The sequence below is a fragment of the Falco peregrinus genome, chromosome 11 (assembly GCF_023634155.1).
Source record: "Falco peregrinus isolate bFalPer1 chromosome 11, bFalPer1.pri, whole genome shotgun sequence".
Lineage (NCBI taxonomy): Eukaryota > Metazoa > Chordata > Aves > Falconiformes > Falconidae > Falco > Falco peregrinus.
Window position 1 is genome coordinate 33,004,300 of NC_073731.1, and position 16,538 is coordinate 33,020,837.

The following is a 16,538-nucleotide window of genomic DNA, read 5'->3' on the forward strand; positions in this document are numbered from 1 at the left end:
TGCCCCTGGGTCTGTCCCCACTCCGCTGGGGACAGCTCTGCCCTGAGGTCTGCACTCGCCTTTGGCTGCTGTGCAGAGGAAGGGGCTTCCAGGAGGGCCCCCCAGCCCCCCCAGCCCTCAGGTCAGAGGTAAGGCAGCAGCGGCGGCTCGGGATGCTCTGCGGGAGCCGGGACCACCGGGAGGGCCCCCCAGCCCCCCCAGCCCTCAGGTCAGAGGTAAGGCAGCAGCGGCGGCTCGGGATGCTCTGCGGGAGCCGGGACCACCGGGAGGGCCCCCCAGCCCCCCCAGCCCTCAGGCGCGGCGCGCGGCGGTTCGGGGGGCTCTGCTGGGGCCGGGACCGGGCACAGCCCGTTGCCTTCTGGCGCCCTCTAGTGGCAGCGGCCTTGCAGCTGCGGCACGCGCCGCCCTCCCACCCGGCTCGTGCACCTCCGCAGCCCCGCCAGCCAGTGTCCCCACTGCCACCAGACCCCTCCCGAGGGCTGCTGCTGCTGTCCCGGGGCGCTTGTGTTAAGTAAGGAAGGAATCTACACTCCAAGAAAGATCCCCCCGCCCCCCCCAGTCGCTGACACTGGGGTCCCTTTCAGCTCGAATCCGGGGGCTGTGAGCTCACCAGGAAGCAGAGGGAGAACAGGTGGAGGTCCCGCAGGGAGGCTGAACCCCCTTCTGGTGCGTCATGTGGCAGGGTGACAAACAGGCTCTTGCAACATGCAGGAGATGTGTTGGGATCTGATGACGAGGGTCCCAGCCACCTCCTGCTTGAATGCTGGGGGGCTCGACTAGAGCCTTCCCAAGACGCTCCCCCAGAGCCTCTCAGTGAAGTGGGAACTGTAGAGCACAGTCCTCGAGAGAAAGGAAGAGCTGAAGATACCTGAATCAGCCTCTGCCTGTGCCTCTGTTGAGGGACAGGCCACTGTGTGAGCTCAAAAAAACCAACCAGCCAACCAAAAGAAAAAAAAAAAAAAAAAGGTGGCAGCACAGGGGCAAACCCCACCCAGCATAGTCCCTCTCATTCTCTCAGTGTTTTCCACAGGCTTTGGAATCTGATTCAGAAGCTCTGTGCACGTAGGACGGATGATAAATGCAACTTTCCATGCTTGCCTCATTCCTTCTTGGTGGGGATATTTCAACAGAGGATTTACCTAATCCCTTCCCACAAGGAAGCACTAAGATTATTTTCCTCTACCTTCTTACGCACCACCCACACTGCCCTGTTAGACCTTTCCTTCAGGCCATGAGATGTCTTTGCTCCAAAGGGAGCTCAGCTGGGTGCTGGGGCGAGTGCTCCACCAATGCCTTGCTCACCTGAACCAAATGCACAGACTGAGGGCCACCACTCCCGGCCCTCCAGTGAACGTCAGTTCATCTCCCACTCTCCTGAATCTGGCAGCTGCTTATTCCAGGTGCATCATAAGGTCTGGAGACCAAACCCTTTTCCCACACTTGTGAGGTCCTCGGCACAGGCCAGTGCTGCCCAGAGAGGAGCTCTTTGCAGGCTGCGTACTGACACGGGGGGACCTGACCCCAGAGCTGGAAAGCTCTGCGAACCACAGAGCGCCAAACCACCCCTTTCCACATGCTTCTGTTGCTCTTTGGAGAGCCCCTGGAGAAAACCTCTCCTCTGAGCCCAGTGCAGCCCTTTCCTCCTGTCAAAACACACAAACGTGGGGCATGGTTCTCCTCTGCCACCAAAACCAAAATCCTCTTCCCGTGGCTCTGCTCCACACAGCCCCCTAAACCCCCTGGAACCCCCTTGTCTCCCTCACCCGAGCCCCACATCTCCATGTCAGAGGAAGCATCGCCTCTGTCAGGCTTCTCCCCATGCAGACGCCCCCGTACAAGTCAGGAGCTGCCCCCCCATGGCTCACTGCCCCTTCCTTAGGGATTAATTTCCCCATGAACGTTAAAGCCCATGACTGTCACCCTCCTCGCCCCCACACCATGTCCCAGTGCCCACCGCACGCGCCTGCCCGTGCTCCTGCAGGGCACAGCCCCCAGCCAAGGCAGGGCTGTGCCACCACCACCGAGGCAGAGCTCTGCAGATGGGCTTGCAGGCACGTGGCCATCAGCAGGAGAAGCCCGCATCAGTGTGACGTTCAGGGGTTTTCGGGTGACTTTTTTCTGCCCTGGCAGCCAATGAGCGCCCCGAGGGAGCGCATCTTCCCCCGCAGGAAGCGGGGCCCCGGCCGACTCCTCGTTGGACGCGGTGGAGATGGCAGCCAACTTCACCTGCAGCTTCGCCACACTTTGCTGTTTAGCAGTCTGGGGCTTCTCCAGGACTTCAGGTGGTAAGAGCAGGAAATAATTTCCATCTTCCTTGTGCTTTGGGTCCTACAAGTGCTGCTTCCTAATGCACTGGTAAATAACAGCCCTGCGGCTGCTGCCCGTGCTGGCTCAGCGCTGCAGGGTTCAGGCTGCAGCTGGAAATCAACTGCATAAAAGACTTTCTCCCCTTGCAGGGAACCACGTTATCCAGGGACATCATCTAAGGATTTTAAAGTCAGCTCACAGTTTTATTTGTCAGTGTTTAAACTCTGCATGACCTTGACTATTAAATCACAAGACTGTGGGTAACAATTTGACTGCTAACTACAGATGGGCGCTGCAGCACCGATTAACTGACTTTTACTCCATATAATTTCTTTCTTTGCTGAGCAAGGAGACTCTCTTGATTGCAGCTGGCCTTAAATCTTCGGAACGGGAGCTGCAGGCAGGGGTGTTTGCTCTCTGAAGGTTTTAGTTCTACTTCAGTTTTACTTTGGCTGCCGTGCGCAGTGCTAACGCGCCCAGGGACAGGGCTCGGCCAGTCAGCAGCTTTCTGCTTCAGCTGTGGTTTCCTTTGGGGGTTGCAGGGGCGTGCAGGAACTTTGGTGCATCTTACACGTAAAGATAAAGCCTAGTCTTGTTCCTAGTAATGGGGAGGAGTTTTTGAAAGCACTTTCTAAAAAAAAGGCAACTTGTTGCAATCTGCCTATTTGCTTCACTACAGGCTGGGAGAAAGGATCCATGGGATTGCTCTCTCATGCTGCAGGAACAGGGCTCCCAAATTATTCCTCAATGAGGAATGGGCAAGAGAGAGCTGCTTAATACAACATTCAGCTCTTTCCTGCAAGAACAGCCCTCTCTTGCTTAATAACGGCAGTTGCTTTTGAACTCGGAGCAAGAGAAGCCTGCTCTACTACTGCCCAACAGGATGAGGAGAAGGAAGGAAGAGGAGGAGGAGGGCAGACGGGTTTTTCCCCTCTCCACATTTCCAAACGCAGAAACAAGGACAGAGTCTGAAATACAAACGCTCTGGCCCTAAGCATCTCCCTGTAGAGCAGAAAAAGGTTTTTCCCAGGCCATGAGATGACATCCTCCGGGACCCTGAGCATCGTCGGTGCCTGGCCAAGTCATGCGGTGCTACTGCTCCCAGCTGGCTCTCAATGAGGAGCCTTTCCCCAGTACCGCCGTGCCCAGAGCCCTGCACCGTCCGGCCCTCTGGCCATTTTGCTTTGCTCCTGGCACGGGGCCATCACCTTACACATGTTCAGCTTTTTAGGGTGATTACTCTTAAGGGCCAAGCCAGGGAAGAAGCTGTCAGGAAACGTGGTGAATAACATCAGAACTACAAGTGCCTCACACCAGAGTTTCGAGGTTTTGGAAATGCAGTGGTGCTCACTATTCCAAACAGTGACGGCTGTTTCAGACCAGCATGTGTGCCATGCAGTGACCTGACTAAGAATCAAAGCACATAAAGGAAAAAAATCCTAGCCTTGAGGAATCTGGGTCAACAGAGGAAAATGGGGGCAGGGGAGGGTAAAATTCTTCCAAAAAGACTCACTTTGCACCCACTTTGCTCTGGTATGAGCAATTTTCAACACCAAGCTGCAATGCGTAGAGATGAAGTGCCCAGTACCCCTGGTGAAAACTGGAGTGAAAATATACTAGCCTGCCACCTGCCTACAACACATGGTGTAGTACCAGCCCGCTACTCATTCACAACACACAGTCCAGCTTGCCAGGCCATAATCCTACCTCCCCACATGCCACGTGTGACGCTGCTGGATCTGCCAGGCACTGGAGTCAGGAACAAAGGCACTTGGGAGCCTTGACTCTTGCTTTGAGCAACACACTTCATAGTTTTCTTCCCATACGCACAGTGTGACTCCAGCCAGCCTCCTCACCCTGCCACCCCATGCCTGGCAAAGACGTCAGCACGACTCAGGAGGTGTTGAGGCCTATTAAACCACAACAGGACCTGGTGCTAAGACAGAAAAAGCCTGCACTTACCTCCTACTACTACAAGGGACAGTATCGGCTGTCAAATCCCCATCACTGCCACATCTGACTTTCCAGCAGGCATAAGAGCACAGATTCAGGCAAGGTCCTGGAGAGCAGCCAGAGGAGCCCAAGCCAGTGACCTGCTCCCAGCCTGCTCGATTGGTAGGTGAGCTCAGGAAAGAGCTAGTTCCTATAAGCCATCGGGTTAGTGTTGATGGCACAGGAAAAAGCAGGGCATCCCCTAGGAGGGGGACAGCTGGCCTTATGGGCAAGACCCAACAAAGATCCTGCTCTGTACCAAACTTCCTTTCTGACTTCAGGCAGGTCCTGCATGACCCTCACATCATCCACGGGTCCCACCACCTTAACACCCAAGCAGAATCTCTGTTCAGGACAAGAGGACTAACAGATGCTTCAGAAAGTTTTGCCCATGAGCTGAGCACTGGATAAGATCTGCTGCCTGAGAAATAGCTTCAGCCCTAGGCTGCACGGTCGTGAGTTTCTGTGACTCTTGAATCCCACCCTTGCTGCCATGGGAAAGTATCACCACTGCCGAGAACAGTGTCAGGACCTACAGTGGATTCTGGGCTGTTAGGCAAAAAAACCACTGCCAGGTTGCCCAGCACTGGCTGCACACCCAGTCCCAACGCAGATCAGAGATGTGGGACAGGAAAGCTTGTCACCTCCACACTAGACAGAAAGCTGCTTACAGAACATCCGCTCCTCTCAGACATGTGGCCTGGGTCTCACAGCTCCCACCTGCAAGAAAATGTGATGGTCATTAAGGTAGCTGGGGTGTAAGACATGAATTTGGACATCCTTGGGTTGAGGAGGGACGTGGAACTGAGTCTCTCCTTTGCAGGTCAACACTTGAATCCCTAAGCAGTGTTACAAGGGGGTGCAGCAATTAGCACCTGCAGGGGAGGATGTGATAGTGTAACTAGGATGCACGTAATCAACCTGAAAGTTGAATTTTTGCAGCCTCCTGTGCAGATGATGGCATATAATGCTATTTATTTGTTGGGTTTTTTTAATATAGACTCTGGATCATCAAGTCGTCCCTCTCTCCCCTATTGGGGTTTCTCAGTACAAACTGGCTTAAATACAGAGTCTGCTCTGTGCTTGGCTGTGAGATCTAGCTGTGAAAAAAAAAGCTGGAGGTGATAAAAAGCATGACTTTCACAGCAAATTTGGTACAAGCTCTGTGTGCACATATTCGTGCACATGCACACGCAGGCTCACTGCCTACACACAGAGCGCGAGCTCTGAGGGCCACCTCCTGCACTGGCAGGTCTCAGCATCAGCCCTGGCTGCATGGCAGCTTGCATGGGTTGAGGATTTTTTTCTTGTTTGTATTTCAGAAGCAGGAAAATGGAGGGGAAGGCAAATGTAAAAAGGGGAGGAAGTAATAACATCAACTGTAAGCTTTGAGCTGCTTTTAAATCACTGAAACAAAGAAGGATGTGGGGAAATGAGCTACACAACCAAGAATATATAGTAATAAAGGCTGCATAGAAAGACGTGCTCAAATTTGAAAGCTGATGGGCTCCCCCTCCACCCCCCAGCCTCCACTTCCTACACACGTTTCTCCTCCATGGCTGTGAAAAAATGGTCCTTGGCATGTGGGCCAGGGCAGCAGCACTTCAGCAGCCAAAGCAGCCTGTTCTGCAGGACACCAGGGAGCTGGCTGAAGTTCTGCCCCTGCCCAGCTGAGAACATAGACACCCTCTCCTTGGTCAGCATCTGTCTTCCCCTCACCTTTATCACCACCTAAATCCCCCTAAAACAAAAACCTCAAGATGCCATCAAAGGATTAAAGGAGTGTGGGAAAGACGTCTACAAGTTAAACCTGGCGTGCCAACTAAGGGCAGCAGGACCCTGCAGCCAGTGTTTGACATGTTATCAAAATCATTCCGTAGTCTGAGCAGCACAATCTCCCTTTATAACTAGATTCAAAGTTGGGCCTTCTGTGAGCTGGGAATTGTAGCAGAGACATTCTAAATGATATTTGTGATGCCCTGGTTTCTTCTAAGTCAGTTTGAGCTCTGCTACTACACCTAGCCATGTCGTTTCACGTCACTTCTTTGCACAGGATTGTTTTCCTGTTTCAGACACACAAAGGACAATTTCTCTGTGTGGGTGCGAGCCAGGTCCTTCTGAAGCGCAGGTGCATGGACAAGCAGGAAGGTTCAGCACTGGTTCAGTGTGCTGAAGCTTCCACCGTTTCAGGCATCGGCTGTGTTTCTGCACTCACGTTTTGTGTTGTTTCAGCTGCCTACATACCACCACCACATTCAACCACGAAACCTGGCTTCCCTGTCCCGGTGAACACCAACAACCCTGGCGTGCGCAAGGCAGCTCGCTTCGGGGTTTACAGATACAACAACAGTTCCAACGACCTCTTTCTGTTCAAGGAATCACAAATAAACAAAGCCATGGTACAGGTAAGAGCAGCTCGGGCTCCTGATGGCCCTCCAAACCACTTACCAACAGACACCTCTACAGAGCACCCAAGACATGGGAGCCCGGATCCTCCTCAGGACTGCGATACACGTGATAAGTGGTATGGTCCCTCCAGCCCACCCAGCTGCCCCAACCCCAGTAACGCAACACAAAACACGTCAACCCACAACGCTGCACACAATTCACAGATGTAGCACTCTATGCCCAACCAAAATGTTGGCATCCCTGTCCCCTGCCCTTACTTTAAAGGAGGAAATTGCTTTCTCTAGATTGTCAGAGGGCTGAAATACATGCTGCACGTGGAAATTGGACGCACCGTGTGTGAGAAGAGGGAGCACTCCAGCCTGGACAGCTGTCACTTCCAGAGGAAAAAAAACCTGCAACGGGTACGTGTCCAATTCCTTTGGGGCACCCAGGAACTGCAGGTGATTCTTGGCCAGCTCTGGCTGCATAGTCACCTTCAGAGCAGCTCTGCCATCTTCCCATAGATGTACAAGCCTCCCCCGTGCAGAGCCCGCTGGGGTGCCGTGGGGTCACCAGTGTAAGCAGCACAGCACCTCTCATGCACCCAGCGCCAGCCCCTGCCTGCCAGGAGCCGAGCCAGGCACAGCCATCCAGCCTGTGTGCCCGGGTAACTGAGTGAAAGCATGCAGAAATAGAGCAGGTGCTAAACAGAGATTTCCTGGGTTAAAAAAAAAAGCCTTAACGGGTTTTCCCACTAAGATATGATTACTTAGCAAACAGTACTTTTCCTAGGATAAAGGGGGCAGACAAAGAGATGCTGTTCTCTCCAGCCCCATCACAGCCCACAATGCTGAGAGCAGCCAGCAGCCACCCAAACTTTGTCACCGATTCATCTTTTATTTGCAGATGCTGAGATGCTATTTTGAGGTCTGGATAATGCCTTGGTTACATAAAGCTTATGTCCCTGTTTCTCTTTGTCACTGACTCACCTTTCCCCACGAGAACCTCACTTACAGGGGATCTATCAGCATGAGTTTCTCCTTACCTGGACTATCAAGGCCAAAACTGAAGCGGACAGAACCACCACAGAGCTTTTCTCTCAAAGCACACCATTATTTTCCCCCTGAGAAAGATGCTTAAAAGTGACAAAGAAAAGACCCGCCTTCACCGACTTTATTGCTGTCCAAGTTTTGTATCTGTTTTTCCAAAACTAAACTGCAGACCAGAGCGTGTTGTCGTTCATTCTGTAGAGAGCCATCCATGCTCCAGCTGAATGCCCAGGCGGTGCGAACACACTCAGGAGGCTCGGTTGGACTTGCTTTATCGTGTGATGAATCTTCATACACCTATGATGTAAACCACAGCACATGTGACTACAGCACTGATAGGATAGTTTGCATGGGGATACACACACACACACACAAAAAGAATAGTCTGAAGAGTCTCCAGCGCTAGAGAACAAGTTAGATATAGCTGTCAGGAAGGTGTGAGGCCGTTGTTCTTTCTCCAAGAGAAGAGCATGGATAAAGCTGTCTGGAAACACACCCACAGCCCCGACACCTTCTACTTTAACCAAAAGCTAATCTATAGTGTGAAGGGGCATCATTGCAAATGCCAAGATTTATTCCGCATTATAATTCCAAATAAACCAAATTTATTCCATATTCCCAAAGCATATTTTGTCTGAGGCTGAACAATGTCGTTCCATTCAGGTTAATACCAGACATGCAATCTCTGGCTGACCACAGCTTATATTCAAGTTTAGTAGAAAGATGGTCTTCTTTACGTGGGCATCTACCATTCCTTCAGCCTTCATTCTTCATGCATGAGTAATCATTGCTTACACTAAAATTCAGAAGGATTTGGGTAACTGCAGCAATGAAGTCTGAGCCCATGTTCGTTCATGCATAGACCAGCACTTATAAATGCGTAGGGCCTGACCTAAGCTGCAAAGAACACTTCCTTCCCACAGACATCCCTTTGCTTCTGATGGCTGCTTGTCTTTCTGCAGCAGTATTAGCAGTGACACCCCCACATTCAGCCTTTATAACAAGCATTCGGCCAGGAAAGGCTAGTGAAGGGCTCCAGGCCAAGGTCCAGAGACCTTAAGACAGAGGTATCTTGTTAAGGAGCTGAGGTCTCTGCTCCAGGTAATCCCACAGCAAACATTTGCAGGCTGGGCGAGTCCCAAGCTCTGCTGCAGAAACATGGTTGTGATGAGCAGCTGCCCCAGCAGCAGCTCAGCCCCAGCACCCAGTGCTGGAGAAGCAGCTGGGCTGCACCTCATCTTTGGGGGCAGCAGTCTCATAGCTGGGAAAAGAAAAAGAAGTGCTCAGAAGAAACCTGCAGAAGGACCACAGATGGATGCAGTGTGCTGCTACACTCATCCATTGCACAAGCCACGGCTGCCAGCCTGATGCCAAAGACAAGGAAAAAGAAAGGCAGCTATGCCGACTCGAGCTGTCCACAAAGCAGGAAAGCCAAGCCACAGCTAAGTTTGTAAGAGGACAAGAGGAGCCATCTCTGAACCACAAAAAGGTTAGAAATGGTTTCAATCCCTCTTCCACTCAGCTGGGTGCTTCACACAGTGCCAAGGGCTTCCAACTGGGCTGCCAGCTCCAGAGCAGGCCAGACAGATCCACATGTCTCCCTTCAGCTGGCAGGACAGCCTGGTGCTCAGCAACGCAAGCCTTCAGCCGTTCCACACGCCACAATGGGGGCAAGGGGGCAGGACACAGCGTGCGCCTGTGCAGGGATGCAGGCAAGGGAGCACGCCACCGAGCAGCTGAGCCTCCTCACCCATCACTTCCCCCGTTTGTCAAAGGAAGGATGGTTAAAGCCCGGGAAGCTGGCTTTAGGCAGGCTGACAAACCCAACGTGCTCTTGCTGCTGCCTCAAGAAAAATGCAGCAAGACGGGTCAGACCTCTTTATCCAAACGGGCTTGTTTGGAGCGTGTTTTACATGGAACCGCTGCCAGAATTTACTGCAACACAGATGAGCTCACTGCACCCAACACAGTGGGAAAGGAGACAAGCACCTTCTGAGAAAGACAGATCAGCCTTATGTTTACAGCTGCAGCAAAGTGTTTGCTGTAACATTACAACAGGAAGGCACACTGGAATAGCAGCATCCATCATCTCCCCAGGCAGATAAAAAGAGTTATCCATGAGCACCAAAGAAAGAAGCAGAGCTAAATTCAACTGTGCTGCTCGTACCACTCCAGAGCACTTCGCTCAGGAAGGATTTAGGCAATTAGAGTCCTGCATCAGGAGGACACTGCTAGCGCTGACCTAAGAACTGCACCCAAGTACCATTTAATCACGATTACACACAGCAGTCAAAAAGCCAATGTCTCTGCCCTCTGCATCTTTGCTAGAATTTACAACAAGGTTCACCAATTCACTCCAGGGAGTTCATACCCTTGCAGAGCTTGCTGAGGCTCTGACATCTATTCCAGGCTACAAAGGCAATTAAATAAGTATTTCTAGTAAAAATTTAGGGCATAAGGAGAGAAAGGAAAGTTGTTCCTGCCAGCCCCAGATGCTGAAGAAAAAGAAACAATCCCAGCAGCGATGTCAAGAGCTTCTGGGACAACCAAAGTTGTTCAGGGGTACAGGTCCATGCAGGAGTGCTACAAACAAGCTGAAGGAGCAGCTTCCTTCAGGTTCAGATCTCTCTCCAGTATGCTGGAAGCACTGGGCTCAGTGCATGACATACCTTCTTGGCTCATCTGCTTATGAGGATAATCAGCCTCATCGGAACAAGAGTTCCCCAACAGTCAGCCACAGGGAGGGACTAGCTGGGGAGACCTGCATGCACACAGTGCTGCTCAAACCGAGCTTGCCTGAGCTTCACCATGCCCAGTGATCCCCCGACAGAGATCTGCATTTGCTCAAAAGCTTTGCTATGCAAATATTTCCTCTCACACTCCCACTTTTTAAATGCATAGGAAACAAGGGCCTGCCACCCAAACAAAGCATCGCTGCTCACTTTGCATTCTCTTCCCATCAGTAGCTCCATGTTAAGGACCTGGAAGGCCTTTCTACATCAGTTGTACCCAATTTCACAACCTGACTGACTTCCAGGACCCACTGACAGCTGGGGAAGTCATGCATGCAGCTGCACAGAACAAGACAAGGTTTAACTGGCAGCAGCTAGATAAGGAGACACAACTTCTGCTGGCTGGGAGGGGGGAAAAAAAAAAAAACCCAAACAAAAAACCACCAAAAAACCAACCCCCCAAAACCCCAAAAAGCCCAGCCTGTATATAGCTAACTTCAATCACTTACTGCTAAATTTTTCAGTCCCTACCTCAAAGCAAGCAGCAAAAAAGAGCAGCCCTGTGTGCTTATGCTTTCGCAGCATTCCGTTTTGTAAGCAAGCTAGATGAGAAGGTCCAAGGGTCAGCACCCTCAGATCTCTGTTGTGATCACCGAGCAGACAGACCCAGGAGCTTTAGGAGTTCATTAGTTCATCTACAAAGGCTACTGCCACAAAGCAGACGCAGATTTAAAGGAACCAGATTTACACCGAGGCTTTGCAGCCACTTTCATCGGCTGTTTATACTGAGATACCAACCTTTGCATAAAGGTGTCAGGGGCAGGCAGGAGCTCTCTCCCAGCAGTTCTACTATAGAAGTTTGCTCCGGCAAAGGGAAAAGGCAGTTAGCTGTGGAGCAGCATTCTAGACAGCTTCAGCAAAATCTTCTTGGTACTTGTGCCCTTTAGAAACATGTGTTCCACCAACAAGGCAAAACAAAACCCATCTTTAAAGTGCACAGCTTAATTCCCTTTCCTTAAGCCATTTTACTTGCAGGGCTTTATGCTAAAGCAAAGATTTCCCCAAGCCCTTCAGGAGACAGCGCAGTATTCTCCCACGTGCCATAGTCTGTCCCAAAAGCAGCTTGTGTGAGGCATAGGCGTCACCCTCGGGCTCCTCTGGGAGCTGTGCACAGAGGGCTTCCTCCCCTTTTGGGGAACCCCAGCCCCTTTCTCCTGCCACCAAAACACAATCTTGCTCAGACAAGATACTGCTCCTGCTTCTTCCTATGTGTTCACACTGGAGAAAAGCCAGCCTCAGAGCTGCAAAGTGTCCTGTTGCCGCACCAATACCATCAAGAGAGAAAATACACCTGCTTTTTTCCAAGCTTGACTTGTTCCAGCTTTCCTCGATGCTCCAGGCAGGTGTGTCATTGCCCACCCGGAACTGTAACATGCCATTGACATGTGCAAGGAGCCCGTAACAGCAGCAACAGTCTGCACAAGAGCTGCGGCCATTTACACCTGTTTGTGCATTCCACAGTGTATTGGGCTGGCGTGGCAAGGTTTTGGTAGCAGGGTGGGTGTGCTACGGGGGGAGGGGGCTTCTGTGAGAAGCTGCCAGAAGCTTCCCCCATGCCCAACGGAGCCAGTGCCAGCCGGCTCCAAGAGGGACCCCCCGCTGGCCAAGGCTGAGCCCACCACTGACAGTGTCTGGGACAGCACAGCTAAGAAGGGGGGGGGAAAACCAACCCTGTGCAACAAGTCACAGCAGAAGTGGGGAGTGAGACTGTGTGAGAGCAACAGCCCTGCAGCCCCCAGGTCAGTGCAGGAGGGGCACCGGGCACCAGAGCAGAAATCCCCCAGCAGCCTGGGAGGAAGACCATGGTGAGGCAGGCCATTCCCCACGGCCCTCATGGAGGTCCATGGTGGAGCAGATCTCCACCCACAGTCCAGGGAGGGCAACAGTAGAGGAGATACCCACCTGCAGCCTGTGAAGCCCACAGGGGAGCAGATCCCCACCACTCCCACCCCCAGCCCAGGAAGAACCCCACACCGGAGCAGGGGGATGCCCAGAGGAGGCTGTGACCTGTGGGCAGCCCACGCTGGAGCAGCTCCCGGCAGGACCCGTGGGGAGAGGAGCCCAGGCTGGGGCAGGGTTGCTGGCAGGGCTTGTGACCCTGTGGGGACCCAGGCTGGAGCCGGCTGTGCCTGAAGGACAGCACCCCGTGGGGGGGACCCATGCTGGAGCCGTTCATGAAGGCCTGCAGCTCGTGGGAAGGACTCATGCTGGAGAAGCTTGTGGAGAACTGTCTCCCATGGGAGGGACCCCACACTGGGCCAGGGGCAGAGTGTGAGGACCCTCCGCCTGAGAAGGAAGGAGTGGCAGAGACAGCATGGTGGTGGACTGACCACAGCCCCCGTTCCCCATCCCCTGCGCTGCTTGCTGCAGAAGAGGTAGAGAATTCAGGAGGGAAGTTGAGCCCGGGAAGAAGGGAGGGGTCAGGGGGAAGGTATTTCTAAGTTTTGGGTTTATTTCTCATTATTCTACTCAGATTTGAATAGTAATAAATTAATTTCCCCAAGTCAAGTCTGTTTGGCCATGACTGTAATTGCCAAGTAATCTCCCTCTCCTTATCTTGACCCATGAGCTTTTCATTATATTTTCTCTCCCCTGTCCAGGTGAGGAGGGGACTGACACAGCAGCTTTGGGGGGCACCTGGCATCCAGCCAAGGTCAACCCACCACACACAGGTATTTTAATGCTACTGCATTATTCTGGGAAGATCGCATTCTAGGAACAACCAGGGATTAAAATCACCTGAGCATCTATGAAAATACTGTTCTTAAGCAACCATTACACTGAGTAACGAAAGAGCTGTGTGTCAGTCAACCTGTTTCATCCGGATTCAACAACATACCACCCTACTTCTGCATATTAAGGATGGACTACCAGGATTCGGCACAGCACCAGGAATGGGAGCCACCACCACCTGAGCTCAGGAAAGGCACCCCTTCCAGCCTCTGCAGGCTTTGGGTCTCCTTGCACTGGAGGTGTGCAGACTCTGCATTCAGATACATGTCATAAGATCCTTCAACTGCACAATGACACCTCTACCTGGTACTGCGATTCCACGCTGGTCCCCCACCAACATAGCAGCCATCATAACAGTAATTGGCCTCCTTTCAATTTGAGTAGCCATGGAGGGATCAGCAGTCTTGGGCCAGACATCTCTCTCACCAGGAAGAGCCAAGCATACTGACTTTCTCCTAGACCTTGGTGCCTCACACGCCGCCATCCTGCTCTGCTTCAGGCTGAGCTCTTAACTTGCAGGGCCAAGCACGGTGCTGAGAAACCTTGCAGACAAGTTCCAGGTCACTATCGAGACACAGGAGACAGCCAGATCCCCTCTCTCTGAGGAAAAGACCAACCCATATTTACGTCCATGAAGCTCCAGCTAAAATGAAATGTTAAGATTCTTATGACAAATGAAGTAGCAATGGCCTGGTTAAGCAGCCTGTGACCATACAAAGTTTGTTGCTTAGAACGATAAAGTTGTGCCACCTACCACAGTTTACATTCGGTGCTTTACAGACTTCAGGGGTCTTTATTTTATTTTTTTTTTAAAGGGAACTGCTGACTGACCAGACGTGTACCTGATGAACTCTATTTGTAGAGGCTGGACAGACAGGCTTTATTCATTCAGAAAAATTAAATTGAAAGAACTGCACATACTGTCCACAGGCTTAACCTTTAGACAAACCCATTTAGACTGACAGGTATTCAGCCACTTTCTAACAAAGCACAGACAAGAACAATGACAAATTTCTATTGCCCAGGGCATACAGGACAGGCAGGGCAAGACATCAGAAACTATAAAGACTTTTATGAGTACAAATTCCTGCTTGCCCCTGAACCCCAGAATTCACCTCCTGCCCTCAGTGCAGAGCCTACCTTTTGTCTGCCTGCAGTTATTTCTAATGCAGCTGTAGCTAAAAGGCCCACTCCTTACAGCTGGCGAGGTCTGGCCAGCAAAGAACCCGCACCACCAGCCAGAAAAAGTAGTCACCAAACTCTCATGAGATGCCAGGGTCAGGAAACCCAACTGCCCAAGGCATCAGCTCAGCTTCCTCCATGCTACAGCACCAGCCTTTACCACCGACTTGCTGCATTTTATAGGTAAATTGCTCCCCACAGGGTGACTCTTGCGCAGGCAGCTCCAGCATCTTCATGGTATGCAGCCTCCTTTCCTGACTGTGGCACCTGGCACAACTCTTCCTGCTAGCCTGCTACCACAGGATTAAGAGAAGAGCTCAGAAGCCAACAGCCCTGATGACTAAGGGCATTAGCAATCTTCGTTTAGAGGAAGCTGCTTCTGGCCTTCAGTTCTGCCATGAAGATTAACCATTTCTAGTGGTTTTGCACCTGCCCCGAGATACTTTTGCCCGGCCACTGTCTGACAGTATCCTGGCTTCAGCTGGGATAAAGTTAATTTTCTTCTTAGTGCTGTGGTTTGGATTTAGTATGAGAATAATGCTGATAACACACTGATGTTTTAATTAGTATAAATATTACTTAGCAACAAGTCAAGGACTTTTCAGTTTCCCGTGCGCTGCCAGTGAGCAGGTACACAAGAAGCTGGGCGGGAGCAGAGCCAGGACCTGAAGTAGCCAAAGGAATATTCCATACCATTGAGTGTCACGTTCAGTATATAAACCTGGGGGAGTTGGCTAGGAGCCACTGATCGCTGCCTGGGGACTGGCTGGGCATGGGTCAGCAGGTGCTGAACAGTCATACTATGCATCACTTGTTTCTTGGGTTTATTCCTCTTCTTCCCCCCTGCCCCTTACAATTATATTTTACTTTATTTCAATTATTATTCTTATTTCAATCTACAAGTTTTACCTTTTTCCAATTCTCTTCCTTATCTTACCAGGGCGGGGGGGGGGGGGGGGGGGGGGGGGGAGTGAGCAAACGAGCGGCTGCGTGGTACTTAGTTGCCAGCTGGGGTTAAACCACAACAGATAGTTTGGACTAGACCACCCAAAAAAGTCACCCCAGACAAAGCCATACTCTGTTAGACACCTCTTATATTTGGCACTCTCTTTTCTCCTTCCCCAACAAAAGCAAGTTATTTGCATGGCCTTTGGGTCTTCTGTACTTGCCACTGAGCTCAAAGAGAACTGAAAAAGACTCAAGAACTTTTTGGTGGGGCCACAGGATCAGTGTACTAAGTCTCCAACAGTGGTCAGGAAGGAGTGAGAGGGTGGAAGAGCAGAAAAAGGATCAGAACAAAAAAAAAAACCAAAAAAACACTTTCAAGAGAAACTCTTCATACATCTTACCTCCCCTCAGGCATCAGCAGTGCTACAACTAACTTACTTTCCCATTTCTTAACTTCAGGAACAGTGTCTTAAAAGGGAATTAGTCACACAAAAGCCATCACATTTGGCATGCCAAAACAGCCAAGGTCTACCACTTCATTACAAAAGACAGCACAAGTTATTCGGTCAGACACCTCAGCAAATGAATCGCTAGAGGTAACTACGCAGTAACAGGCAAAGCTGTGCTTGCCCCAAGGCTACCAAAGCACCAGAATGAAACAAGCCTTACAGCAGACTTGATTTTTCCACTCCAATTTATGATCCCAAGTTCAAATTTCGTATCCCACCAGAATGGGACAGACAGCTGCAAGGACCAGCAGAGCAACACGCACCAGCTGCTGTTCGAACTGCCTGCCCTCCTGCTTTCTCCCAGAACGAGACATTGCAAGCACGTCCCGTTCTCAGCCCTTCTTCAGTGTTCCCGCAGCAAGTCTGCCCACCCTGGGCAGGCCACACCACCCCAGCCTTTCAAGCTTACCACAGTATCACTCTCTCTCTGTCTCCAAACTGTTAAGATAGGGCTCAGCTGGACCAAAGGTCAGAGCCTGCAACAACTCACCCACTGGGCTTCTTTTGCCTCCTACTGAGCTCCCTCACAAATTCAGCAACCACCAGATCAAGCAAAGGGGCTTGCAGCCCCCGGCCTCTGCAGGAATAAGTCAGCCTGATTCAGCAGCCATCAGCTACCACGACTGCTGCAGCCTGGT

At 51.5% G+C, this 16,538-nt stretch overlaps 1 protein-coding gene across 2 annotated transcripts; it reads left to right on the top strand.

Annotated features, from left to right (window-relative positions):
• The first annotated feature begins 2,089 nt into the window (after positions 1-2,089).
• Positions 2,090-7,914, top strand: CST7 (cystatin F). Of its 2 annotated transcripts, none has more exons than XM_027779748.2 (4): positions 2,090-2,282; positions 6,532-6,704; positions 6,993-7,109; positions 7,594-7,914. In XM_027779748.2, exons 1-4 carry the CDS (start codon positions 2,210-2,212, stop codon positions 7,669-7,671), a joined length of 441 nt encoding a protein of 146 aa, XP_027635549.1. In that variant the 5' UTR covers positions 2,090-2,209; the 3' UTR covers positions 7,672-7,914. The 2 variants fall into 2 exon arrangements, with proteins under 2 accessions (XP_027635549.1, XP_005232457.1); XM_005232400.4 differs by having other exon boundaries at positions 2,104-2,285.
• Positions 7,915-16,538: the final 8,624 nt, after the last annotated feature.